Here is a 27,561-nt window from a genome sequence, read left to right as displayed (position 1 = left end):
ATGTGGATTAGCTCCACCGAGGGTCCTAGGAAGTGAGCTGGTGAGACCCACAGAGGATAAGAATGGTCATGATCCAGTACAGGCTATACCCCAACACCTCAGGCTGGCATGCCAGAAACACCAGGCAAAGACTGATCGAACACAGTTTGGGAGGCGAGTATTGCCAAGACCTCTATACTTACCACCAGGTCCCAAGTGCTTGCTCAGAGGGGGTGGGATAATGGAGAAAGAAAACTCAAAAAACAGCTGCCTCAAGAAATGACTTGTATTTGTAAGAAAAGCAATGAATGCCTGGCACAGAGTAAAAAAATGCTTGTATGAAGTTAAAGTGAAAGAACAGAGGCAAATGTTCTTCAAATACCAGCAGCACACATCATTAACAGTGCAAATATAAACTACAAAATGTTAGACTAATCTAGTCAGCCAGAATACAATGTTAGCCAATGTAGGAAATGATTGAACTCTGCCACCGATGGCCTTATGGCTAAGAATTAAAAGGACAGGCACATTTAAAAAAACTCTAAAAATCCTATGGAGTGGTTATTTTTTCTTCCCTCCCCCTTTTGCCTGGCGTGGAGGCATGGGCAGCGAGGCCCTCTCAGTTATGGCTCTCTGCAGCCGGCCACTGCGACAAGGCAGAGTGGCCTGTGGCGGGTCACGAGAGTCGCTCGTCCCTTCGGCCCCTGGTAAGCACACAGTGGAGGATGCCACTGCGTCCTCACCAGTCCATGTCGAGGCACACGTCAACTCGACATGGGGGGTGGCTCTTTGGGAGATGCGTGTTTCAAGGACCTGCGTCCTCGGCTGCTTGAGGAAAGCTAAAATCTCTGACAGGTAGTTATGGATGGCTCTTGTGGAGGTAGCCACAATGCCCAGCTGCAGCTCCATACGGCCCATGGACTGGGACATGAGACCCATGGACTGTGCATGCTCCCTCTTGATATTTTCCAGCAGCTGCACAATCCTACTGTTGGTTTCCATCAACAGCTTCTCTCCCTCTGTTAGCTGGGGCTGCCCTCTCCAACCCCGATCCCTAGGGACAGGCTCAACACCGCAGCGCTCTTCATTCATCTCATCATTTCCCTCCTCCTCAGGAGAGTCACTTTCAAACTGAGGAGTCCTACTGAGAGACTGATCCCCGGGAGACTGTATGTCCATGGTGCACTCCGGAGTCCGCGCTGGCGTTTGAAATCCCTCAAAATCCTCCCCAACGTTGCTGTGCGTTTCAGACGAGGACAGCGGCCACTGCCAGCTCTCTGTGGTCCTGGCTGGCGAGTCTTCATCAGAGGCAGGCACCGAGGATTCCTGTTCTTCGGCCGGCGTGGACAGCGAGCTCCCTCGGTGATGGCTGGCTTGCCCCGAGGATCCAGGAACCTCCCCATCTTGCTCCCCAGTGACATCTGGCAATCAAATAGAGGAGCAACAACCACTGTATCTGAGGCCAGGCAGATGGAGGTATCTACATGCATTGGACAACACATAGAAAGAAGCCAGTTGGGAAGCCAGAGTGTATGTGTTTGGGCAAACGGAAGGGCGGACTAAAGTTTAGTGACTGCATTGGGCACGTGGCAATTGGCGTCATTAAGCACTTTTGGTCTCAATGCACACTGTCCTGTACCCAGAACACACACAGCCATGCTGCATCCCAAGGCAGGAGCTACCAAATTCCCCTCAGCGTGACTGTGACAGGAATGTCAGTGAACCTAACGAGTAGCTCACCTATGCACTGCAGTGGTGTCAGTCAGAAATCCCTGGGATGAGCTCAGGGCCAAGGGTCCAATTGAGTTTCCTGGGGTGCCAGATGTGCTCCACCACTGGCTGAGGGCAGCCCTTTGTTGCTCTGAAGCACTGCTGGCTATCTTCACTTTTGTCCGACGTCTCACATCACCCCCACCCAAAATCTCTCCCAAATCACTGCTGCAACGCGATGGTGGACGTCCATGGGATTATCCCGTGAGCAATGCCCTCCCCAACATTTGCCGGATTTTCCTTGCTCTCTTCTCCAAACAGTAGGAAATGCTATCTGAGGGCATTGCTCACTGGGATCTCTTTGTCTCCTGGAAATGAACTGAGTTTTGCCCTCCCCTCGCTACCTCTTCCCTTGCCTGAGGGTGTGTGGTAGAAATCTGGGTGCAAGCGCTTCCCCGTGGCAGCTCTAGAGCAAAATGCCCTCCCAAAGAGCAGGAAAGCCTTGGGCTTTTGCACCCACAGGAATCACTAGCTCACAAGGGAGCGTGATCTGCCCAGCTCCATCCTGCACTGCTCTGTATTACGTGAGGCTGGGACTCTATACTCTTTCTGTTACTTCAGATAAAAAAAATGAGTCCTCTTCATTTTTTTTTAAAATTTTTTTTTCAGGGAGCCAATTTGGTCATGAGAAATCACCCTGGGCAGTGTGGCTGAAGGAGGCAGCCCAAAGCCCAAAGCCCTGCATTCCCCGTGCTCAGACAAGGGATGGCTGAGAGAAGCACTGCTTTCAGAAGGGTTGTGACCCAACCCAGCTGCTGCGGCTCACACCGCAGTAGCCTGAGTGCCAGATCAGTGCCGTGCCTGCTCTCTGGCATTCCAGCCTTGAAAAAAGCTTTTTGAGTGTTTTTTAAAGATTAATTTCTGCTTTTTGAAATACTGGTCTTCAGGCCCCAGTGGAAGCTGTAAGCTTCCAAGGTGTTCCAAGCTTGCAAGGTGTTGCTGAGGTCATGTTAAACCATACTTTTGGTTCTGTTTATGAATCAGGACAGGGTTTTGTTCATTTTTTTTAAAAATTATTTTATGGGAAATATAATGAAATGAAAAGCTTTTTCTGACAGACCCAAGGATCCCTCCTTCTATATCTCAATCCCTATCTACCACAATGTGGTACTCATTATTTTTACACCCTGCAATATTATGGTGCTCTAAAAGGGATTCTGTGTGACTTCATTGAACGAATTTTAAGTGCTAAAATAATGGATATTATTAGTGCATTTAGCATATTCACTACTTCAAAGTATTCACATTCAAAGTATTCATAGTCTCTCTGCTTCTGGCTGGACTGTCCAATTGCATGTTTTATGGAAAGTGAGGATGAAACTGTATTTGTAAAAAGGCATGAGCTCCTTATGAAAATGAATTTTAGGGACAGACTGTCATGCAATCATTGGCTCTTCCACTCCATGGAGATTTGAAAGGGACTATATATGAACCTAACTAAGAACTGCTTCTTCCTTGGCAATTCTTCTCCTGCTTTCTCTAATACAGCCATGGCTGCATTCCTTCATTAGCAAAGCTCTCTTAACAACTACAGTGAAGGACCATGAAATTATTTCTCAGCATTTTCCTACTTGAGTACAATGAAAAAAAAGAACAACAAAAAAAAAAAGAACAAAAAAACAGGGGACCTACTTTTACCACACAAAGCAAACACACACTTCAGTTGAAGTCTATGGAATCAGAGTGAGGTAAGGGATCATAAATACCCATTCTGGCAGAGCCACTGGTCATACAGAATGTCTTGGCATTTCTTTTGACATGTCAACTGAAAATTCCCCATATTTGAAAACACCATTTAGCTGGCAAGTGTTCTAAACATAGCCCACCTAACAACTGGCAAGTAAGTAGAACCAAACTATACTGGAAGTCAAAAACGGAAGCAAAATGAAATCAAAAACCTCCAAACTCCACACTGACTTATGAATACTTCTGTAGTCATTCCGTTATCACTGTGTCTAGTTTGTTCAGATTCAGGGGGACCAGAACACATTTGTCATTTGTGCATGGCTACACATTTGCCAGAGGCTCATGAAGCAAACATTTCTCTGAAAAAGCGCAATAACAAATCTTTGCAAAATTCCTTATGTACTATGAAATGTTATCACTTAGCATCCTCCTAATCAGTCTTTTCAGCCTTTCAGAACTGAAAGAACAGCATCTGGCAATCAGTGACCAATGACACAAATGACAAAAAGCAAAGAGTGTGAAAACCCCTGGGCAGAAGGTTAATTGTGGAAACTCTTGGCGAATACTTCTGAATAATGAATACATGCACAGGCTTTAGGTTAGGTTGGTAAACTTGGCAATGAGAAGGAGGAATAATCATCACTGTTATTTGTAACAAGGTTCTCAGCATCTCTCAGCAGCTCTGGTTTCTGTAAGCTTTGGGAATCATTGGCATGGGGCATGGGGAACCGAGGGTGTGTTACAGGCATGGCCTTCCACAAACTTTCCTGCACTAAGGAGCAATTATGGGAAAATTGCCTGGAGGTCACTGGCTGACACCACCTGGATGAACATGTGAGTCTCTGCCCAAGAAATTAATTCCTTGGTGACACCAAAAGTCTCCCTAAGTTCTGGGCGGATCTTGGCTGGGTTGCTTGCACCAGAACCTAAGCTGGGGCTGTGAGAGAGGTGTGCCAGGCACAGCAGGGGCATTGTAAAACTGGGTTCATCCAGAAACTGTTCTTATCTTTAAACAGCTGACAGAGTGACCTCAACTAACTTCCTTCAACTCCTTGGAAAAGGGGTCACTTCCAAAAAAAGAGAGAGAGAGAGGCGGCTACAACTGTGAAGTCAAAATCGGCCATGGATCAAAACATGCATCAACATGGCTGACCCCATTTGGTTGTTAATTTGCTTTAAAAAAAAAAAAAGAAATCTCTTTCTTTTCAAGCTTTAAATAGAGTGGGCACAAAGAAGTACAGCTGGCTTCCTCGGGTGTGAAGCAAAGGGAAGAGGTCAAATTCCCTGATCTTTCTAGCAATTTCCACCTGACACACCATTCCTACATGCAGCATTTTGCTCACAGTGATAGATATGACTTACAGGCACTCACTTCTGTCTCTTACAGGTATCTTTATACCAAGTGATAGCAGCCATCAAACCTGCAGCCTCTAAGGTTCACATTCCTAAACTCATGTCCCTTGCCCTGCTGGGGCAGGACTTCCATCTCCATCCCTAAATGGCCAAAGAAGGAACTCAGGAAGGAGCATGCAAATGGGGCTAAAGGGAGCAGAAACACCTGAAAGTCAGTGACCCACTGCACTTCAGCTTTAGTGTTTGATCATTGTGGGTACTACGCAGCTATTTCAAAAAGCCCCTTGGGATTCACAGGTTTTGGAAGGCTGTTTCTTGTTTTACCTCAGTGACTCTTGTGTTTAAGTAAAAAAAGATCTGGGGAGGTCCATGCAATAGGAACTGGTGAGCCTCCCAAAGTCTTGACTACCTCCCTTTCTCCCCTGTTGGACAGGTTCTCTGTTTCTGCAGAGGAGCAGAATCTGCCAGACAGATTCTTTGTTCCTGCTGTCTATCCAGGGGTTTATTTGGGCTGACACACAGCCTGGTCTGACATGGTGGATCAGCAGGTGCTCCTGGAGGCCACAGGAGAGCTGCTCCAGGTGTGCTTGCAGGGAAGAGCTGTGGTTTGCCTCATCCTGCCCTGAGCATGCTGATCAAAGCCAAGTTTATTCCAGCCTTTAGGTTCATGAATATGTCCATTATTTTGGAGCACTCTATTCCATGTAGTCTCCTTGCACCACAACGTTCGTTACCACTGAGAGTCCTTCATGTTGGTCATTAGGCATTTTTAGGATTGTAGCAATTACTGGGTTGAGATACACAGAGGACTACTGAATGGTTGATTCAGCTGCAGGGGTAGAGGACTGAGACAGAGGCCAAGAACAGAGCAGGGCTTTGGATATACACAAACTTTAGACATCAGAAGTATTTCTTTAACTTTTGGTCACTGAAGAACATTTGAGATTTATGCCTGTGTTGTGCCTTACCTGCCACTTGGACTGGCAGCTGATCCCTCCCCTGAGATGTGCTGCTCTTTAAGAAGCCCTCCTTTTGAAATCCCACCATTCCTGTTTCACCTCTGCTACCGGATCGTTGCCTTTTCCATTATCTTTTCTCAGACTGCCCACCAGCGGAGCTGCTCAGGAGGGCTGGGGCACCGTCTCTTCCTGCTGACAGACAGGTGAGTGGAGATGTCCCTTGGCCACAACAAGTGGGCCAGGAGCTCAACAACAGCGGGAACACAGCGGGGGAGCTTCCCAGGCCCTGCCTCTGCTGCTCTGGACCTGGGCCTCTGTCTGTATCTCATCATCCCTCCTGGGGTGGGTGCATTTCTCAAACTGCTTAGGTACCAAGGTGATAGGTGCCTTGTAAATACCTAAGATAGATACAGACAGAAACTGTACCAGGCACATTATGCAACACTTCAGACAATGCCAATGGCACCTCAGTGCTGTAGGATCACCCACCTGGTCCAGCATCTGCAGGCAAATACTGGGCACATGCATTTTTCCTTTGGAAAAGTGATGGAAACACAGGACATTCATTCTTCTTTGGTGGCAACAGGTTTGGGCACACAGCCCTTAGTGTCAGGCACTGCACATGCAAGAATTTTGTTCCATCGCCTTCTCTAAATATGAGTTTGCAGGCTTAGTTTAATTTCCTTTGTTAGCCGATAAAATTTGTTTCCTTGTCAATAATCTGCAAAACCAGTTACAGAAGCAGCACCAAAACTAAAGGGGTGGTCTTCACGTGTGCCTATTTGAAATGCATAGAGGTTCCTTAAACCACAAAAATATGGCTGTGGTTTTGCTTCTATATTTTGAATTCAATTCCCACCCCTCCCCCCCTCCCCAATTTCTTTTAAATACAAGTAGCTTGTTATAGCATGAAGACCAGGAGTGATTATGCATATAATTAAGTTTCCATGTCTGGGAAAAAAAAAAAATCAAACCCAAACCAGCATCAAAATCAACTATGTGCAAATATTTGCACTGAATTTCTTTTAGGTTTTTGGCACTTCTGTATATGCCAAAGGCCTTGCTCCTTAGTTTGTAAAAGATAGCTGGGAAGTAACTGGATAAAAACTTCAGGGGGAATTTATATGGTTGGGAGAGCTACTAAAGGACAATTTGGGCAAACAGTGGGTCTGAGGATCTGGGCAAGGCTTTCAAACAAGCAGATGAACAAAAATTCTAGACTATCTTCCCAGTGCTAATGGGTAGGTGAGTACCTACTGATTTCAAAAGAGAGTTTGGTCAGACCACAGGAGGTCATCTGATAATGTTGTTTGGCACAGAAGCAATTTCACTTGACAGTGTCCCTGGGGGAAAAACAGGTGACTTCTGTTTGGTTAAAATGGCTAAAAATGGATCTGTGCCCACTGAGCACAAATGGCTTTCTTTTCAGCTCTTCAAACAGGATCAGATGTGTAAAAATTCATCAAAGACCAAAAGTAGGTAAAGTATAGCAAGTAGGTAAAGTATAGCAAGGCCTTCGACACACCACTGAGCATTTAAAGACTAGACTTAGCTAAAGCATGGATTCAGAGAAAGAATATTAAAAGTAAAGTTCTAAATCCAAATTTGTTGTTTGCGATCAAAATTAGAGGAAAGAAACAAGTTCAGCCTACAGTTATGTCCTGTAAATGTATAGTTAAAAATATACAGAAATGGAATGACCTGAATTTTCATGTGGACAATTAGGCTAATCTTCATCAATCTGCCACCACTATATCTTAATCTGGAATTACCTTCTTCCAGCCCCACCCCAAATGAACAATTTGCAGGATTGTGCTTGAATCACAATGCTCAAACCACACATTTACCATACTGCAAACAGGCAGAGAATATTACTTTAGCAGTCAGCATAATGAGGAAATAATAAAAATGCTTTGCAATACAGTCAAACATAAAGGCACTTGAAACACCTTCCTTCTATGAAAATTAACTAAAAATATTTATCTGTTCTCTGGGATGCCATAAATTCTACAAAGTACTCTAAAATAAAATTAAAAAAAATATATAAACAAATCAATAAAACATAAAAACTTTAGCACCTAAAATGAATCATTTAACATTATCTATAAATACCATTACATGATTTATGAAAATGCTTTGTAGGTATTCACAATAAAGAGCTCTCAAAGCTTTCTTGGAGGAAAGCCTTATTTGTGTTTCTAGGGCTGCAAATAGCTTCACGTTATTACACACAAGTCACATTTACACATTATATCCACACCATCTAAAGTAATTTTTAAGGAAGACAGAAAACGTGTATGTTCAAATTCCTTTCTAGAGATACAATTTTCAAGTACCAGCTCTTTAACAGCATGTTCATTATTAAGGAAATAATGATACAGGCATTTAAAATACACCTGCAATGCTGAAGCCTTGCAATTCGGCCTACCTTGAAAGAGGAATGGTCATTGTCTAACAGTGGTTTCTGTTCAAGAACAAAAACAAAGCAGAGAATATAGTCAATACCCACTCCTACCCTGCAAGCCAGGTGGAATTTAAGTGGCAATTTGAAGTTCTGTTTAAGAGACAGCATTTGAAAATTTGGCCTAGTCACAAAAGAATGGCAATCAGATCAAAGAAACCAAAAAGAAAGTGGAGGATCTAAGACGCAGCCTTCTCTGGTCTCACACTTAACTCTGACGCTTCCATACCGAGGGGAAAAACCAAACAAACTATGAGGAATTATCTAAAAATATTTATTTTTAATTAGATTAGAAAATAATTAACATGAGTATGTGAACATTTGAAGGAAAAAGGAAAAAAAAAAAGAAAGAGCAGCAAAGGGAGTTTTGAGATGAGGGAGATAAGTCCTTCATCTCCCTGGCTCCTGAAAAAGAGAGAGAACACATTAAAAGTGCTGAAAAAGTTTTCCACTGCCCTAACTGTGCCATGTTGGGAAACACATGCAATTTTAACTGTTCCTCAAGCCTTCATGATTTTGAAAATGTGCTTAGATATTAAATTGATAATATCTGAGCATAGTCACACTCACATAAACCAACGTATTTAATGGGTCTCTTTGCAAATGCTACAAAACCGCATTTTCTGTAACACTTACAATTCCTTTTCCAACTTCTTTTATACCATTGTCTTGTTTGGCTGACGCAGAAAGGTTTTGAAAACCTTTTCAATTACAGTCCTGTAATAAAGAAAAACAAGTATCATGACAGGGCATTACATCCTCAAGAATAAGCAGATAGATTCAAAACAATAACAGTGTAGATGAGAACACCCACACAGACTCAAGCAGCCTCTACTCAGGATTCCCATTTCCGAAATGTTGAAGCATCTCATGAAAGGTAAGTCCTGGTCTGAAGAAGTCTTTAGTACCTACTAAGGAGTTACCTACTAAGCTGGATTCTGTGGCACAAATTGCTAACCAGCACATCTCCAAGATAGTTTTCGTGGAAAACATAGGTTTATTATTGTTCCCTTTTTGAAACATGTCAGTTTTCCATACTTTTCTCTCACAAAGTAGCCATTGTATTGTAGCTATGGTCCTAATCCTACACTTACACTGCTGTGGACTCTCCCAAGTTACACTACAAGCCATAAAATCTGCAACCTCGCTGCACCAATCACTAAGGGTTGGCATTTCTTCACACAGAGTTGACAAATTCCACCCCGAGTCACTGCTTTCTGCTGGAGATAAATGACAACCCGATGACAACCTCTTCCTCATTACTACACTGCCACCTCATTAGAATTTCAAATATGTAATGTGAATCAATTACTTACAACGGATAACCTTCAAGAATTCTTCATGGAGCCTGATGCCTCTTGCTCTTATCTTCTGAAATAGTGTCTGGTGAAGATCTGAAAACCTTCTTCCTACAGAGAAGCACTGCAGGTGCCGGGAGCTATCTCAAGAGCTGCCATGGTGAGTGCTGTGAAAGTTGCTTTGGTGGTATTCCCATTGTTCCCTGCAGACAAATCTCCATCATCAACTCCACCACAGTGAAATTAAAAAAGTGAATTTTGAACCCAGACGGCTTTGGGAATGGTCTCTTCAAACAGAACAGAACACTATGAGCTAATCCACTGCTTGGCATTCATTTATATATATTTGCTCTGCAATTTCATTGTTTCAGATGCCATTGGAAGGTGCCACCTTTGAAACAATGGACAAAAGGAATGGGATGAAGTGGGAATGCTTACTGCAGACAGAGCTAATAATACCTCTTTTGAATGCCATCAACTGATATTTTTCTATTCAAATGCCGGTCAGACTTGATGCCAGGTAACAATATCCTGTGTTGATGATATCAGTTATTCTGTATCTGTGAGGTGGTGATAGAATCTAAAGCCTTCAAAGGAGAAAATCCTTTATTTGTAGTTGGTACTGCAGCCCACACCAAACCCCAAAGACCAGGACCAACACATATACTTTATCAGGATATGGTATATATCAATATTTTATATTGATTACCATATCGAATCTAAGACAAAGCACCACCCTGGCTTACAACTGACACCCATGAGACACTGCCAGCAGACTTTTTATTAATGCAGAAGGATTATTTATCTTGTCATTCCCATTTTGCTGTGGAAATTTAACCTCCTCTATTCTTTATTTTGTCCCTTCTCTTAGATGATTTTATATTGGATATTAATTCAACATTATTGACTTCAGCTTTCACTGAAAATCCCAAATTATTCACTAAATCAAACCCATTTCCTGGCAGCAAAGAAAGCTGAGGAGCAGGAAACTTTTAAATCATGTACCTAGACATTTACAGATCTTAGCTTATGAATGTGTTCCTTAAGGATGATATAATTTTAAAATTCTCCCTCCACATTGAGTTACTCATAAATCAAACCAAAAACTTAAAGCCATTTAAAACCAAGCTCTCCACCCACTGCATAAACTTATTATGAACAGAGTTAAATTTAAAGTTTTAAAATATCAATTTTGAAGCTTGAATGATACCTATTTTCCCGTCATGATAATGAAAATTATGACCTCAATTTTTCCCTTAATCTTTCATTTTCAGAGTATTTTCAAACCTTCATTTCAATTTGCTGCACAAATAATGCTAGTTATTCTTCAGTATTAATGGAATCACATTTTAAGTGCTGCCTCCAACAGGTTGCTGCTAAAACTCTTGGTTTACACATTGCCATAACTTGTTCATACAACAGTTCTTGGAAAACTACAAGGTACAAGAAAGAAGAAGTCTACTCCCCCTCCCCCATCAGGTATCCCACAAAATCCAGAAAGTAGTTTGGGAACACAACTCCTCCATACATGCATTTCAAGGTTGGAAGCTATCTCTGAGTCAGGCAACTACTGCAAGCAGAAAGTCAGTGGCACAGACGAAGTTAAATTTTAGCAATTCATGCTTTGTAACTGCAGTAAAATGACAGAACTGCCCATGCCATACTGCTCCAAACCTAAGTATTTTATCACCTTTTCAGACACAAGTACTTTATCTTCTATCTTGAATATCAAAAAATACAGCTTATGTCCTGTCCTGCCTTCCTTTTCCCTGCTCTCCCAAGGAACCACAACCTATCTCCAGAGATAACCAACAAGCTGAGACAGAGTCACAGAAGCCATTATTTTTATCTTAATGCCTCCCTCATCTCTGACCCAGAAAACTGAAAGTTTTGTTGACAGAAGACTGTAAAACAACACCAAGATTTTTTTTTATATGCTGCCAAAACATATTTTTGAGTAGGAATGTGGTTTATTCTGCCAAATTCTCTGAATGGATAATGGCAAATATCCCTAGCTGGAACCTCTGGTAACCACCTGAAAGGAGGTCAGGAAAGAGCAGGAAAATAAAGAGTGGAAAATAACCCAGTTCTGTCCTATTAAAGGTAAAAAAGGAAAAGCTTTCTTGCTGAGAGAAGACACTGCCTACAGCCTAGATTTCCTTTCCATGACACTGAACCTCACCCAAGAGCAGGACATAGCCTGTTTTTCACCAGCTACCACCCAGGGGCTCAGGGAAGTGGGAGACTCTTCCCTGGAGACTCCATGAGAACGTGAAAGTGAACAGCCCCTGCTTGGGAGAGCTCACAATCTAGGGAAGCAAAATGATGTACAGGAGCATGGAAAAAGTACAGCTCAACACAAACAAAATCTCTACACAAAAATACATTTATGAAAACTATTAAAATAGCACTGCTATTTCTACCTGCCCCCCTGCCTCGCCATCAGTGCTGGGATGATTGCTCAATGGGGATCTAGGGAAGGTGGGTCTTTAGGAGAGATTTAAAGGAGAAGGTGGTGGGTGGCCTCATGAATCAGTCCAGGAAGGGCACTCCATGCATACAGGACAGCGTGGAAGATGTTCTACTGGACAGAGCAGCATTTCTGCGGGTGAGAAGCTCAAGTGTGGTGTGCAAGATCCCTGATTCCTGAGACAGACACAGGGTGGGCATGGGAGAACGTGTGGCTGTTCGGGAGACAAGCAGGATCACTAACATGGGACTGCATTGGGGTGTCACTGGCTACTAACCCTCTGTGGCTGCCAGTCAGCATAGGAACTGTGAGGAGATGAGATGGAAGGGGTTGGAGAAGAGTCAGGTACAGAGAAGGAAAAAAAAGGCAAGGTGAAGGAAAGGAAACAAAAGGAAGAAATGCAGGGGATATTTTCGAATGTGGTCTTCTCTTTGAGTTTCTTAGTGTGTTTGCAATTTATTAACTAAATAACTAAAAAAACATATACAATAATTAATGTACATTTGACACCATAAAATAAACTGGACCATATGCCAACATTTACATTGTTATTATCCTTCACTATGGAAAGGTGAGAAACGGGTTAAACAAGAGACAAAATGCTTCCCCTTACCCTTCTTCTTCCGTACTGAAGCTTGGAAATAGAAAGGGAATGAACTGTGAATCAATTCTGAAGGTAATTTTTAAAATGCTAAATCCTTTTCTGTCATTTTGAGCTCAAACATTTCCATCCCTCTAAGATGTCAGTCTCTCCCTGCTCGCCTCTACTAAATAGGTATCTCTCAAACCACAGGAGATAAAATCTGCTTTTGCCAAACTGTTCTTATCAGGGCTTATGGTATCTACAAGGAATTTCTCCCCTGCAGGTATTAGGAAAACATGCAGATTTTTTTTTTCTAAGTTCTTTCTTAAAAACAGTAATTGGGGCAACTTATTGATACCAGGGCTGTCAAACTATGACAACATCGAGCATTTCTAAATTTTTGCAGACTGAAATGGAATCATTAGCAGACTGTCAGCTTTTGGATTAATTAATTTGAAAGAGAACAGCTCAGATGGTCTGCTCTGTATTATGAAGAACAGAATAGCTCAAAACATGTCAATAAAACTGTAAGTAGGGTTCAGAGCCAGGCAAAGGAAGTGACTGTAATGACTGCAAGATGGATAATTTTTTTTAAAAAACTATGTTTACCTCAGCTAGAAGACATTACAAAACTATGCACTCTAAGGGAAAACAAATGGGGAGTTTCTCTTTACATTTTTCTTCTATTACATAACAAGGGACATTCAATAAAATTAAAGGCATCACATTCAAAATCAATAAAAAGAAAATACATCTGTACACAGCACATAATTAGCCTGTGAGATTCTTTGTCACAAGACATTGTTGAGACCATGAGCTTCTCCAGTTCAGGAAAAAGGGTTACACATAAGTATTGATGAGAACATTCACAGTGCTCATTTATAGGTACTTCCTATTTGGTTTGCACATATATGGCATGAAAGAAATGCTCATTCATTAGGGAGTTTAATGGTTATAAAAATGTGGGTGTTCTCATAGTTCTCACAGATGCCCAATATATACACAAATACATAGAGAGATCTATAAGTTGTAGATAAATACACACATACAAGCTGTGTTATATGTCAAGAGACAACTTTTAACTGATGATAGGGAGAACATTTTCCCTGTGGAAGCTTGTTCAGTTGCTGTGCAATTTAAGAATTCTTGTCCCTTCTGCTAACAGCCCCTTTCCAGGACAAATATGAAAATAGGTAGACAACAGATGTTATTTGGAACAGCAGTCACATTGTTTGTGAGGGTGGCAAATGTTCAGAGGGTCACAGAAGTGGCATTTACAGACATTTTTTAAGAAGAAAGCAAATTTCTGCCACTAATCCAGCTTTTTAGGGGACAAACACCTCTGGAACAAGGTACAGGACTATTTCTCAGAACAGAAGACTCCTGCCACTGCAATGTCAGCTCCATCTAGATAAAGGTATCAATGGGAAATCTGCTTAAAAATGGAAATATGTCCCATGGCTGCTTGTTAAAAGAGTTGCAGTGGCTTCTGCCACTTGGGTGGGCAAACAGCAGAGCAAGGGCCACAGCCTTAGCAAGGGGGTGGGAAAGCTAAAATACGATGGTCTCCACTGGGGACATTAATATTAACAAGCTGTTCAAAGTGCTGTTTCTGCATTAAGAACAGTATCTCCTGTGGAAGACTGAAAAGTCAGAGAAACAGAAGAATATCCTCAGCTCGAAAGCAATTGGCAGAAGAGGATAACAAACGCGCAAAAATGGTGCCTGAGTATTGCTGTGCCCTGGGAAAGGTGGTTGATAAACCAGCAAAGGTTTACAAGCTCTCAGCATTCCATGGAAGAAAAGCAAATGTAAAACACCCAGACCACAAAGTGTGCTCCAAAAATAACATTTTGTTTTAATCCTTGAAGAAAAATGATGGAGCATTCACAAGCTGTTGATAACCTCCAGTTAAGCTCCTAAACTTTCTTCTACATAAAAATCAATTTTTCTGAGACCTGCTGGAGCTAAATTATCAAACTGGGGTGGTTTTTTTGGTCTTCAATTGGTTGTTAGACCATAGAGAAGACGCTACCCACTTCAGCACCACTTTGCTGGGAGACTTGCCACTGGTGTTACGTGACTTGACTCACTAAAGGATTGATGGGGTCCATCTGCCCCAGAAAACACTCACTTACAGGGCAAAAAAAGGGGCCACAAGGCTATGATTTGTTCCAGTTGGCCTTCAGATGAGTCCATGTCAGGAAAACCCCAAGATTAAAAAATTAAGTATTTAAATCAGTATAGAATTACATGGAAAAATGGTTTTATTGTGTGGATTATTATAATCTATTACTCTGCAGTGATGGATGTGGTTGGGCTTTATACCCGTTTCTCACTTGCTAAATATGCTGTTTTACTGTTATAGCCATACAGAAATATGCACAGGGTTTTTCTCTTTTTATATATGATTTATTCCTATTTTCATATTTTAAATCTAGCTGCAGAAAATCTACTTTTTAATGACCTAACAGATAAAAAATAGAAAGAGAAGAACAATTACCTTCCTCATTTCTAGAAAATGAATAAAAATTCCTGAAGAAATATGCATATCTAGAATGTAGATGACCAAGCAAAGGAATCTACAACCATATTTCTCAAAATTACCAAATAAAAAAACTGAATGCTCAGTAATTTTTTATTGCCAATAGTGAGAGGAATTAAGTTTATATCATGCACAGAAGTCAAAGTGATATCATAATATGCACTTTTTCAGATCAAATGAAACAAGTTGAAGTTGAAGCTGCTTTAATACTGTCAGCTTTTAACAACAGCTTCTGGCAGCTTACCTTTATCCACTAATGAGAGGCCACAGAAATTTAAAATAAAACAATATTAGATTAACCGAAAATTTAGAAAGCAAAGCTAGTAAAACATGATACAGCATTATTTTATTTTTTTTTTTTTTTTTTTTTTTTTTTTTTTTTTTTTTTTTTTTTTTTTTTTTGGTAGATGTGCCAAACTTTGATGATGCATAAAATGTATCAACATTCCCTTGCGCAGCAGTAAAGGCACAAGTCTCCACAAAAATCAGTCATGCGAGTCATGCACATTTTGAACTCTCCAAAGATGCAGCATTCTTAAAACCTCCTCTGCTCTAGACACTGTACACAGTGCAGCTCCCTTCATCAGTTTCACATAGAGACATATAGATAGATATTTACATCTCCACCAAGCCAGCATGCTTGCCAAAAAGCACTTTCTTACCAAGCTCTTCAAGCTCTGAGGTCATGGACTTAGAGCGCAGGGTCAGTGCAGTGGTTGGAGCTCGCTTAGGAGGTGGTGGGGCTGTGCATGGGACAGAAAAACACACAAATGTCAGCCAAAACACACCCTCTGGAAGCCCTATGCTCACAGCCACAACTCCATATCCATTTAAAAGAATAAGCTCCATGAAATAAGGCAAGAATAAATACCTACATGCGGAGGAAAAAGCCCTGAGATGCTTTTCATGGACTGAATTTCTCCACTGTTTCTGGCTCTAGCGTAGGTTGTTTGACACATCCGCAAGCTTTTATGTAACAGGATACATAGAAACATTTAAAGCTAAATAATTGTGCACTTCTGTTTCCTAGCAGGAAAAGGGCTTTCTAGAGAAAGGACCTCGCAGCAGTGGTGCCCCTTCTGAGAAATATGCAGGGCTAAAAATATCCTAGGCACCAGCCAATCTCTGGCAGATTAACTTAATCTTTGGATAAACTGTTCAATCTGAGAAATACGGAAAAGAACATTCAAATGGATCTGCATTGTTAAGGTGACTCTAAGGAAACAGGTGATACTCACAATATAAAAGGTTCTAAAATATCAAGGCAATAATCTAGCACAGAAACGACAACCTTTAGTTGTAGTGTGCTTTAGTTTCCCAATAACAAATATTTCTGGTGGTCAGAAAAGATCATCTCATTCCAAGCCCCCTGCCACATGCAGGGACACCTTCCACCAGACCAGGTTGTTGCAAGCCACATCCATCCTGGCCCTGGACACTCCAGGGATGGGGCACATACATCTTCTCTGTTCAGCCTGTGCCAGGGCCTCATCATCTTCACAGGGAAGAATTTCCCACTAATATTTAGTCTAAACTTGCCGTCTTTCAGTTTAAAGCATTGCCCCTTGTCCTGCCACTACATTTAAGGTCAATATGATCCATACCAAAAGGCAAAAAGGTTTGTTTAAAATTTGTGAACAGTAAATTACTGTTCATCAAGTCAAAAACAATGCAGGACCACATTGGGACATTATTTAGTTTAATACAGCCTTCCCCCTCCATCCCACAAGCTGGTCTCACTCTTTAAAAATAAAGAAAAAAAATTATTTTTAATAAGCAGTGGAGGAGAAGACACTTCCAGCACAGACAGAAAGTTTTAGTTTCATGGAGCAGGAGTGAGTTCTGGAGTGTCAGCTCCTCACCTGCTCCCACCCTGAAGAGCTAGGTGTGTGTGAGAGAGAACTCACAGGACTGTGGGAGGAACAGGAACTTTCAGCAATGTGCTGCTGCTGTATGGAACACCAGTGAGCAGCAACAATCTTTCCTGCTTAATGATAATTATGAGGACCTAATTACTTCCCAGCATAGTTGGGAAACCAAACTCAGGGGCATCTAAGGTAAAGGAAAAAGTGTAAATTCCTCTTTTTTGGGGAGTGAAGCTTTCATGGTGGCTTTTTGAATGAGTGGGTGAGAAACACACTGCTGAACTACCCCCATCTCAAATACATTTGAAATTAATAAAAGATCATCCATTTTTAGTGTTTTTCCTCTCCCACTACTGCAAGAAGTTTTACTACAAGATCCTCAAACATATACAGGTGAAAAACCCCAAAAATGAACTGTAACGTCAAGCATGACGAGAAAATATTGCTCTTTTGGCCACATGTTAATGTCTTACCCAACAGAATTAAATCACTCGAAATTAAACAAGAACAGGGCATTTCAAATTTTCGAAGCAAAATCTAATAAATCAGAATTTAGAGAACAGCTATTTCATGCCCATACTTGGTTTTCTGTGAAGGAAGGGGAGGAGAGTCCATAAGGAAGAGAGAAAAATGTACCTTTCTTCCTCGCTGTATCATCTGGGTCAAGATTCCTGGTTACTGTGACAACCTTCAGCACGAGGTGATTGCCCCCCTGTCGAATCATGTTCACCACCTGCCTGTGGCCAACCTTCACTACATTCTCATTATTAACCTGCACAGAAAGGAAGGAGTCTTTTAGACCAAAATGCAGAAAAATTTTGTTCTATCATTTTTATAAACAGAATGTGGAAGGAACAGATGGAAACAGAAATTCTAGTTACTGCCTTTTAATAAAAATATGTATTTGAGGAACAGTGCATAGCTGACATGATGACCAGCAAACAAAGGTATTCCTCTGGGAAATGCACATCTAAATAAATTAAACCTAATCCTGTCCTTTATATATTTCATTTACAACAACTAGTGTTTTCCTTCTGCAAGTTTCTGGAAGAATCTCTTGCCCTGAAAGCAAAAGCAACAGGGCCACAGCAGGCCCAAAGAGGCCCATGGAAAAAGAAGAGCTAAATACATGAAGCCCTGAGAATTTACTGTGGTCACGTCAACTAAACTGCACTGTAACACTCAGCTAAAGGGAAAAAAAAATAGACCTATATATATCTGTACTCTCTCAGTAATTCCTAGTGCTAAATCATCCTTTTTCCTGGATATGTCTTTCCATAATATTAATTAATAGACACAGAGGAATGCAGAGGCATAAAAACTGTAAATAAGCATGGCTAAAAGTAATTTATTTATTCATTCAATCTATAAGGAGTCACTGAAAGTTATCTGAAATTTGAATGATGACAACATGTAAGACTGAAGTGCTGCCTGTGCTATTTGAACATAAAAGATACTGAGGAATGGAGAAAGAGCTGCTGCCAGGATACATGCTGGGAACTTGATCTCTCTCCAAAATTCTACTGACTCAGTAATATTTCACTAAGATATTTCACTCAGTGCCTTCCAAAACAAACAGTCATTTTCAAAGTAAGTGTTTTTAGCTTCCTCTATTTATTATGACAGGCTGGGCATCTCAAGGATTTATGGTCTAGAGCAGAATCTCTTATTAAATATTATTGCCGTTTAGAAGAACAAACAGCACAAGCCACCCCACTCCAACTTGAAATAATTTTCTCCATCCATTGTCTGGAAGGAAAACCTTCCCTTTTTTCAGGCTTCAGCTGAGCCAAAATGCATTTTAATTAACCAAAGCATTGGTAAACCAGCTTTTCAGTACAGTGCTGCAGTTGGAGCCTATGGGACGAGCTGTGCACTCTGTGCCTGAGCTTGAGGTGCTTTTGGAGAGGCTTTTTTGGTTCCATGTACTGTGACGTAGGTGGAACACATGCTGAACATCCAGACCTGTTGAGCAGGCAAAGATGAAGTTCTCTCATTCTGTAGGTGGAGGGTATAAAAGAATATTGATTTAAATAGGACTCTTGCTGGTTTACTTTTACACCTCCTTAGCATCTGGTATTTAATTCCAAGAGATATTTATTTAGCTGGACCAATGGCATCTAAATTTAATCTGTCTAAAATACTGAAGCAAACAGCATTATCCATTTACTTCTGGATTCCTTCCAGTATTAAAGCCCCAACCAGGTAATTCTTTTCCACAGGGAAAAAAAAAAAAAAAAATCAAGCAATTAAGATATGGAATGTACTCTCTCTATTTTTACTGGAATTAGACTTCAAGCCAGTAAGGATTACAATGTAATCCCTAATGCTGTGAAAAAAAGAGCCCTCCAAATAAATCAAAAGTCAATATTAATCAAACACATGTATACTTCACTAGTGTAAAGTGATAAATGTGTAATATGATAAACAGCTTATGCAGCATCCCATCTGTTCCCATCATTCTGTGCAATGATACTTAACATTTAGAGCAGGAGCAAATATATACAACACATTTTTTTAAAGCTGCCTCAGAAGCAGAACTTGTAAATGACTGTTTATAGCAGCTTTGTTGAAAAGGCACAGTTACAAAAGCTGGGTCTGAAAAGATTTTTCCAAAAATAAATAAAATAAAAATATTGATAGGAGAGCTGGAGGTTATTTAACTCAGAGTCTTACGGAAATACTAGAGAACAAAAGAATCGTGAAACCAGCAGAGCAGAACCTCATCTTCACAGTCTTTAGCACTTCAGGGGGTAAAACTGGAGCATGATTACAAAGCAATAACTTGGGAATTGTCAATAGTCTATAAGGATTTCAGTGACATTATTTCTTTTACTCTTTTTCAATATTTCATCCAGAAGCCAAATGACTGCAGGAAGGGTCATTAAGTAGTGAGACACCAGAGCTCAAGCAGGTTTGTCTGACAGTTTTAGTTTGACATTATTCAGCAAAACTTTTCCAGGTGTGAATAATTTGAGGCAAATCTCTCTCGACTTCCACTTCAAGCTTTGGCAGGGGGGAGTTTGTAAAGCAGTAAAACAGATATCTATTCCAACTCAATCGGAATTAATTTCATAAGCACCTGTACCAATTAATTTCATAATCACCTGTGTTCTTGCTATTAAATGTAATCCCACTCCTTAAAACACTCAAAAACGACTTTTTCTTTTAGTGGCTAAGTGTTTGGAAGGAAACTCTAGAAACAAAGGGTAAAGTTGTTTTGCAGGCACAAATTTGTCTTTCCCTCTTCTTCAACCCAATAATTCCACATATTTTCTGCATTCTTTCACTGCAAAACCTGACATTCTTATTTTCCTTTACTATCCCACAAAATGTTCCTGCACAGAGATTTTTTCCTTACGTCCTTCATAAATAAATGAAAACAGATAATAGAAACAGACATGTAAGGAGGCTGTGTCTGTGCTACATCAATTAAATCTGGTCATCCAATAAACCAAATGCAAGGAAAACTGTCCCTTGGGACAGCCCACAGTTTCAATAACTCCTCTCTGTCCACTCTGGACTGTTGGGAAAAGCCCCAGAATTCTGTAATTTTGAAAATCATTCCTTATTATCATCTGGTTACTGAGCAGTGGGATGGATATTACTTTGAGATAATTAATTTATGAAGTAATATGATCTCATAGACTGAATGTCTTTAAAAATAGCCTAAATAGTCTGGATAAAAGGATTTTTTTTCCTGAAATGCAAAGTTATGTAATGGGTTGAAAAATAATATAATATAATGTATTATAATAGAATATAATATAATACAATAGTAAGATAACCTGCACACTGTAAGCTGGCAGATGCATGAGCTGGAACACATTCACCAGAGCAGCCTTCCCGTAGGAAGGTGCAAAAGGAAAAAAAATAAAACCACTACCAGATAAAGAGACCTTTGAAGACTTTGTTCAACTAATTAAAAAAAAAAAAAAATCATCAATGCATCATTCTAATCCTTCCCTCAAAACATTCCCTCAGTGGAAAAGGCAGTCAATAATTTTTAACAGTGATTATGCAGACAGAACTCCATGATTATGCATGGAATGCCCATTGGTGGAATGGTTGAAGTTGGGAATGCACATCCTCCCAGAAGCAGCTTCTCAGAAACTCTTCCTTATCCACTGAACTACTTGAAACAAACCCCAACAAAGCCCAAACCCATTACACACACTTATAACCCCCAGCCTACAGGTGTTTTTTACAATTCACCCTTTTTGATAAATATTTCACACACACAAACCCAATCACAATTTGTACTAGTGAAAATAAATAGCCCACAAGTGATTTTACAGGTTCAAATGATGCTTCTGCATTTCAAGTAACCACAGAGTTGTGCACGTGGCACTGCCTGTCAGCAGCCAGTAAGAGTTTCCTGTCTGGAGACTAAAATGTGAGAGGAAGAAAGACACAGTGACCCAGATACTTTTGGGGAAGTTATTTGCACTCTCAGTAAACTCTAGTGCCAATCCAGGGGTCACCCACTGAAAACCAGCAATGGATTGTGGTGTCTGTGACCATACTGGGATGGGCTGGAGCAGCATTTAGCACAAACCAGCACAAATGTCCCAGATTTGTACCTGACAAGCATATTTAGTGTCAAAAATCCTATTATTTTATCCTCTAAATTAATTCTAAAAGCTGGATTTAACAGACTCATGGACAGCACAAGGGTATAAAGTGAATCCAGAAAGGCCTCTGAAAAAGTAAATTTGAGCGAATTCTCTTGGCAGCATACTTCTCCCTGAGCATCCCAGGAAAAGCCTGAATGCAGAAATGAGTGCAGAGGCAAGTTAAAAGGGTCTAAAGCCAAAAGATACTTAGATGTAATGGCATTTGATGTGCTTACAAAATGCATTTCACCACAAATGATATCAAGATTTACTGTCTCAAAAAGCTAGCACATGATTTTAACCTGTGTCTTAGAGAAATATAGAAAGTAATAATATAAAATATAAATGTGTATTAATTAATTAATTATAGAATACTTATAAATTTATGAGTCTCATAATGGAAATTAATTTATGAATTTGTCTCTGCAAACCCAATTATTCCCATCACACCACAGAAGCTTAAGCAGACAGAAGCAACTGGCTTCAGTCCACTGGGCTCCAACTATTCATTTACTTCAACAGTTTCTGAAACAGGCATTGAACAAACTCTGGGAAATTCCTGAAGACTTCCTAATACAAATGGGAAGTTTGTTTACATTCTGATCTCCCACACAAAAAATCAGTGATTCCCACTAGTGTTTGACCATATCCCATTTAATCTACTTTGGTGTAAAAGATGCTTCAGTGGCTTCATGCACTCTGTCGATCAAAAAGGTGCTATTAAAACGAAAAAGAAGAGAACTTCACAGAAGCAGGGATACAAGGATGTGGAAATTCCAGCTGACATCTTGCATTAATGATGTTTTTGCAGTAATCCACTAGGTTTGCCTGCCCTGGTGGTCTTACTGCATGGGATGATGTAAAGATGAAGCCAGTGAGAATGGAATTGAACTAGGTGATCAAAGGAGGGAACTTCTCACCTGAATTCTGTCATTTATGGGGTTTCTCCAGAAGAAGAAATATTATAAAGAAGTATTTGACAGCCTTTCAGAAAAGAAGTACCAATTAATTAAGGGGATGAGTTAAAACATCAAAATCATTCATCGCCTTGCTACAGTATAAATCTCTTGGCATAAACTCAAATATTGGGGCACACAAACTAGACATAAGATGCCAAAAGGAAAACACCCTGTGGAGAGACAATGTCCTAAGGATTCCATTCTGTCACCACATTTCCCCCTGTTTGCACATGGGGAATGTTGTGCCTTTTCTACTGCAGCTCCCATGGCAAAAGGAGATGTTACTGCCTGATGCTTGCTCTGGGCAAGGGCAGCAGGACAGGCTGGAGCCTGGTGAAACCTGGGATCCCCAGGGCTGCCCCAGCCTGCAGAGGCTTTTCCCTGGCCTGGTTCAGCAGTGGCAAAACTGCCATCTTGTGGATGTGGTCTCTGCTGGAGACAGCAGAGTTGTTGAGGAAGGGCTCAGGCGGCAGCGCTCCATCCCTCTGAGCACACCAAAGCTTCACCTGTGCTCAGGAACATCTATTTCTGAAAGAGGCACTGGAAGGAAGAGCCATCTCAGATCATAAACTCCAGACTCCTTAGTTGTCATGGCAACTGCATCACAAAATTTGTTTCTTAACATTTAGCCAAGCTCCATCTTGGAACTTCTCAGATTTTTCATCCCTGCTATTCCTCTTAGACCCAGAAACTCTGAGAACTGATACTTTTTCTAATCTCTGTCTTAGGTGTAGCCAGTTTATATTATTACTTTTTTCCTGTGTCAAACTACCAAAAGCCTAAATAGCCTTTATTTCCTCTTATTTTCCCAGCATTCTTAAACATATGATGTGGGAGTAATGTCCTGCCTTGGCTAAACATATGTTTTAAGAATATGACAAAGTTGAAAATATGAATGGAGCATAACAGCTGTCAGTCATTCAAAGACCTTTTAAATTTTTTTTGTGTCTAACTTTAGTCAAACCCGCTGATAAAGATGTTCATACATTCATATGTGTTTCACTCAGCTAAGACTGGCCCCATGCCAGTGTCTGACCTCCCTTAGAGGGAAATGCGCAACTATTTTTTCTTTTACAAACTCACTGGATTAGTTTGAGATCAAAGACAACGCCCCAAAAAAGCAGCAGGATTAAAAGCTGCTTTTCATCTCTTACCCATGGCATGATTTAAAAGGCAGAGCTATGTCAAATTAGCACTCTCATATAAAATTTTGCATTTTGCAATTTTATATCTAACCTGAAAGCTGCAAGTCTAAGTAAGTGACTGTGACTCCCATCCTCAGACTACACAGAACATTTAAACATCACTCAATTACTTGGACCCTGTCCTATTAAAAATAATAGCCTCCATTAATTAGTACCTGTTCCTATTTTGAAAAATCACATTTCATTGGAGAGGTTCAATTAATTTTATTGCAGTTGATTGAACTGCAGTGTTCCCACAATCAATTAAGTGGCACTTAAGATGAATTTGTCCAACCCCTTCCAGGTGCAAGTGATGGCAGCTTCTCATGTTTTCACTTCTCTCAGGAAAAAAATCCAATGAACTATGCACATCTCTTTTGCCTCTTTTTTCCTTAAAACAGACTCACTGAAGATAAGCTGATGAGTAATTTTTTCCACATTCCAATGCTCAAAAAAATATGTATTAGTTTAAAATTCATTGGAATTAAAATGAAGTTTGAAGCGCAAGAGAGTACCTTTACAGTATTCATCTTGTGAACATGCCTCATATTGCATTTGTTCTCATAGCCTATAAATCATGGTACAGAGACACCACCAAAAATAGGATACCAAAAATAGCAAACTAGAGGTCACCCGTATAGTAAAGAAACCTCTCTAGCATATCCGCCCTTCACAGAATAAAGCATGCATAAAAATCTAAAACTGCTTAACCACTGCCACCAGAGCTGCTTCTACCTCCCATCGCTCCATGCTCCTCTGCTGCCCAGCCACCCACATCTCAGTCTGCAACTCTCTCAGTGATACTTCACAAAGCCCCTCTGATAAATTGACTCCAGAGGGGAAATAAAAAATCAAAACTGATAATTTTGCCCTGGGTCACAGACTGTCAGTGTGATCTGAGTGCCGGGCCAGCTCTGGGCAGCAGAGTGAGTGGAGCTGGTCTGTTGAGCTGATGTGTTGAGAAGGATGAATCAGGAAAACCTTATAAATATGATTGTCTAGCAAAAGATTTTGAGAATATGGAAACCATAAGCGAGATTGAAATGAAAGCCATCTTTGAGATACTAAACCTTAGTTACTAAATAACTAGAAGATAATAGGATGGCCAGCTGAAAGTAATCCCCTCTTGATAGAACAATGCGTTCTGCTGGAGAGCAGGTCCAAAGGTCAGAGAAGACCCTGCTAGCTTGGCAGAAGGGGTCCAAAGAGTGGTTTATAGGGTTTAAAGTACAACACATCATGGTAATGTAATGATTCTTATAGGCTGTACGTAAATGCTGTAGGATTTGTATCTTGTATTAGATTGGTTAGTGGAAATTAGAATATTCAACATAGAAGAAAATTTATTGTATTGTAAAGGGGAAAATCACTCACTTCACTCTCTTACTTCCCTCTCTTACCACTCTCTTACCTCTTAGAACTCTTACTAACCCCCACTCTCTTTCTGCCCTGCTCTGAGCTGTAGCTGGCAGCTCCCAGCAGGGCCCTTTTTACCCATGCCCTGTGCAATAAATTACAAGTTTCCAGACCTGGCTTATAGAGATCTCTCCATCTGTCATGACCACCATCACATGGAACAGTCTCATACATTGATGAGTTTTGGAGGAGCCTCCTTTGGCATCCCTATGCCTCCCTCAGCTCCCCCGGGACAAGTCCTCTAGAGCAGCAGGAAGAACAGGATCCTCTTTGGGCAGAGTGCATTTCTAAGCCAGGCCTATCCCTGAGGCAGCTCCAGCCTCCTCCTGTGCTGCTGTGTGGGACAGGAATGGGGAGCAGAGGGAGCTGTTCCCATTCCTGCTGTGCCCTTGGAACAGCACCCACCTGCACACCCTGCCCCCTAAAGGGATGAAGGGCTTCAGACCCCAATTAAACAATTCCCAGCCCAACGCTGGAGGAAAGCAGGAGGCTGTGTTCCACCCTAAAAATATCATAATTTTTTTTCAAATGAGGAGTTGCAGTGTTATTATGCAAGCACTGAGAGGACAATGAATCTTTATTTGAATTCTGAATGAACCACTTGATAAGTATTTACAGGAGGTAGAAGCTTGCAGGCTGAGCTCTTCTATTTTTAAAGCTGTGCATACCTACACTAAAGGCCATTAGGCAGAGAATTCTAATATATGGATCAAAATATAGATCGCTTTATGAGCATAAATAATATAGACTGATATTAATTTACATGAGGTAAGCATCCATTAGTCAGGTAACACAATTTAAAATTAAACCCTGTACATGGGATATAAACTGCATGGTTCTGCACATTTCAATGCTTTTCTGTTAAAACCTTCCCAGAGATTACACAGATATATTGACAGAAAGTGTTGTCATCATGTGTTGATAATCTATATTTCCTCCTCCCACATACAGTCACTTTCCAGAAAATGCATCTGGTCTAAGAACAATATTAAAAAAAAGTATTGCTCATGCATCCCTCTTTATGCAGGAAAGCCTAATCTTAGAGCAGATGGAGATAATTCTTTCTTAAAGCCATGTTAGTTTTAACGAGGCTGCCTTAAACTTGGAATCCCTTGGAAGTTTAATTTGGAGGCCATGGGAATGAGGACTGAAGTCTGGGCCCGAGGAGTGTCTAAGCACATACAGAATAATCAAACTCACATAAAAAATCCTTTCTGTGTCAGATGAGAATTAAGAAATACCCATCAGTCAGCTGGTGCTGTGTGAGTGTCCTATTTTAATTTAGAAAATTACTGATTGCACTAACGATACAGCAATTTTTGTGTGTGTTTTATGCCAAACTTCCCAAATTGAAGATAAACCCCAAAAAGAGACATCAGTGATGGAGTCATTGCACAGTATGGTTACAAACATGGAAATGTTTAGCTTGAAACAACCGCAAAAGAACATCTAAAATCTATAGGCACAATTGTAATGTAAAACAGACACAAGCCACAAATATGTTGCACAATATTAACTCATCAAAAGCAACCAAAGACAACTTTTGCAGCTTTTTTTAAAGAAAACAAACTTGTTTATAAGAGCAACTTCATTAATTCATAATGAGGCTTTTTGTTACTACTTCAAAGAAGCGACATTCTAATTTACTTACGTTCCACACAGAATAACCACTTTTTATCTTCTCAAGCAAGAGTATTAGTGCAACAAGCTCCTCTGCTAAGAAGGAATGATTTATTTTGTTGAGTGAACAAGTATCAGAGGAGGATAATGGCAGATTCCTCAGAGCACTTTGTCATAGCAAATAAGAATCACCAACAAACCTTTGATTGTAAATAGTTTGGAAATAAAAATCTATTTTGGGACGATCTGGTGACTCATAGAGCACGAGGCAATTTCCTGGCCTTTAAAGAGGCTCCACCTTGGCTGCAGGGAACACCAGTCCCAAAGGAACACCCTCCCAGCAAAAGGCAGAACCAGAGGAGCAAGGCTCTGCCTTCTGCACTGCTCCCAGCGCAAGGGTGCCCGCAGCAGCCAGAGATGCTGTGGCCTCTCCTTCAGGGACATTTGCTCCACAGCCCAATTCTGTATTCAAACAAAGCTTTGGAAACACCTTTGGACACACTTCTTGTCTTCTAGTGGCCAGAAGGAAAGCAAACCTGCCACCTTCTTCCTTTCAGCACCTGGAGTCGGCAGCACCATCATCAGCTGGGTGATGCTGGGGGTGAATCAGTGCTGTTACACACTGACATTTCAGGAACACTCTCAAGAGCTGCACAACCTCATGCCAGCATAGCAGCTCAGCAGAAGAGATTTGTGGAGATAAGCATGCCCCAAACCTGAGCACAGGCACCAAAGAGAGGGAGACAAACAAAGCACGAATGATGAACAAAGCCCAAGCAACAAGAACATGACAGAAT

At 40.8% G+C, this 27,561-nt stretch overlaps 2 protein-coding genes across 2 annotated transcripts in view; both read right to left on the bottom strand.

Annotated features, from left to right (window-relative positions):
• The window catches only part of SHANK2 (SH3 and multiple ankyrin repeat domains 2), a 274,142-nt gene that overhangs the window by 21,424 nt on the left and 225,157 nt on the right, over positions 1-27,561 (bottom strand). Inside the window, 2 exon segments of the mRNA XM_079307962.1 lie at positions 15,767-15,847; positions 17,606-17,741. Of these exon segments, the coding sequence (XP_079164088.1) occupies positions 15,767-15,847; positions 17,606-17,741 (217 nt within the window).
• Positions 377-6,542, bottom strand: LOC306803088 (uncharacterized protein). Its single transcript, XM_079307980.1, has 2 exons — positions 5,757-6,542; positions 377-1,400 (listed from the first exon to the last, which is right to left on the bottom strand). The coding sequence occupies exons 1-2, from the start codon at positions 5,833-5,835 to the stop codon at positions 541-543; spliced, it is 939 nt and encodes a 312-aa protein (XP_079164106.1). The 5' UTR covers positions 5,836-6,542; the 3' UTR covers positions 377-540.

The sequence above is a fragment of the Erithacus rubecula genome (genome assembly GCF_903797595.1).
Source record: "Erithacus rubecula genome assembly, chromosome: 6".
NCBI classification, from domain to species: domain Eukaryota; kingdom Metazoa; phylum Chordata; class Aves; order Passeriformes; family Muscicapidae; genus Erithacus; species Erithacus rubecula.
The sequence above is the reverse complement of the archived record's forward strand: the minus strand, read 5'-3'. Positions and strand labels throughout refer to the sequence as shown.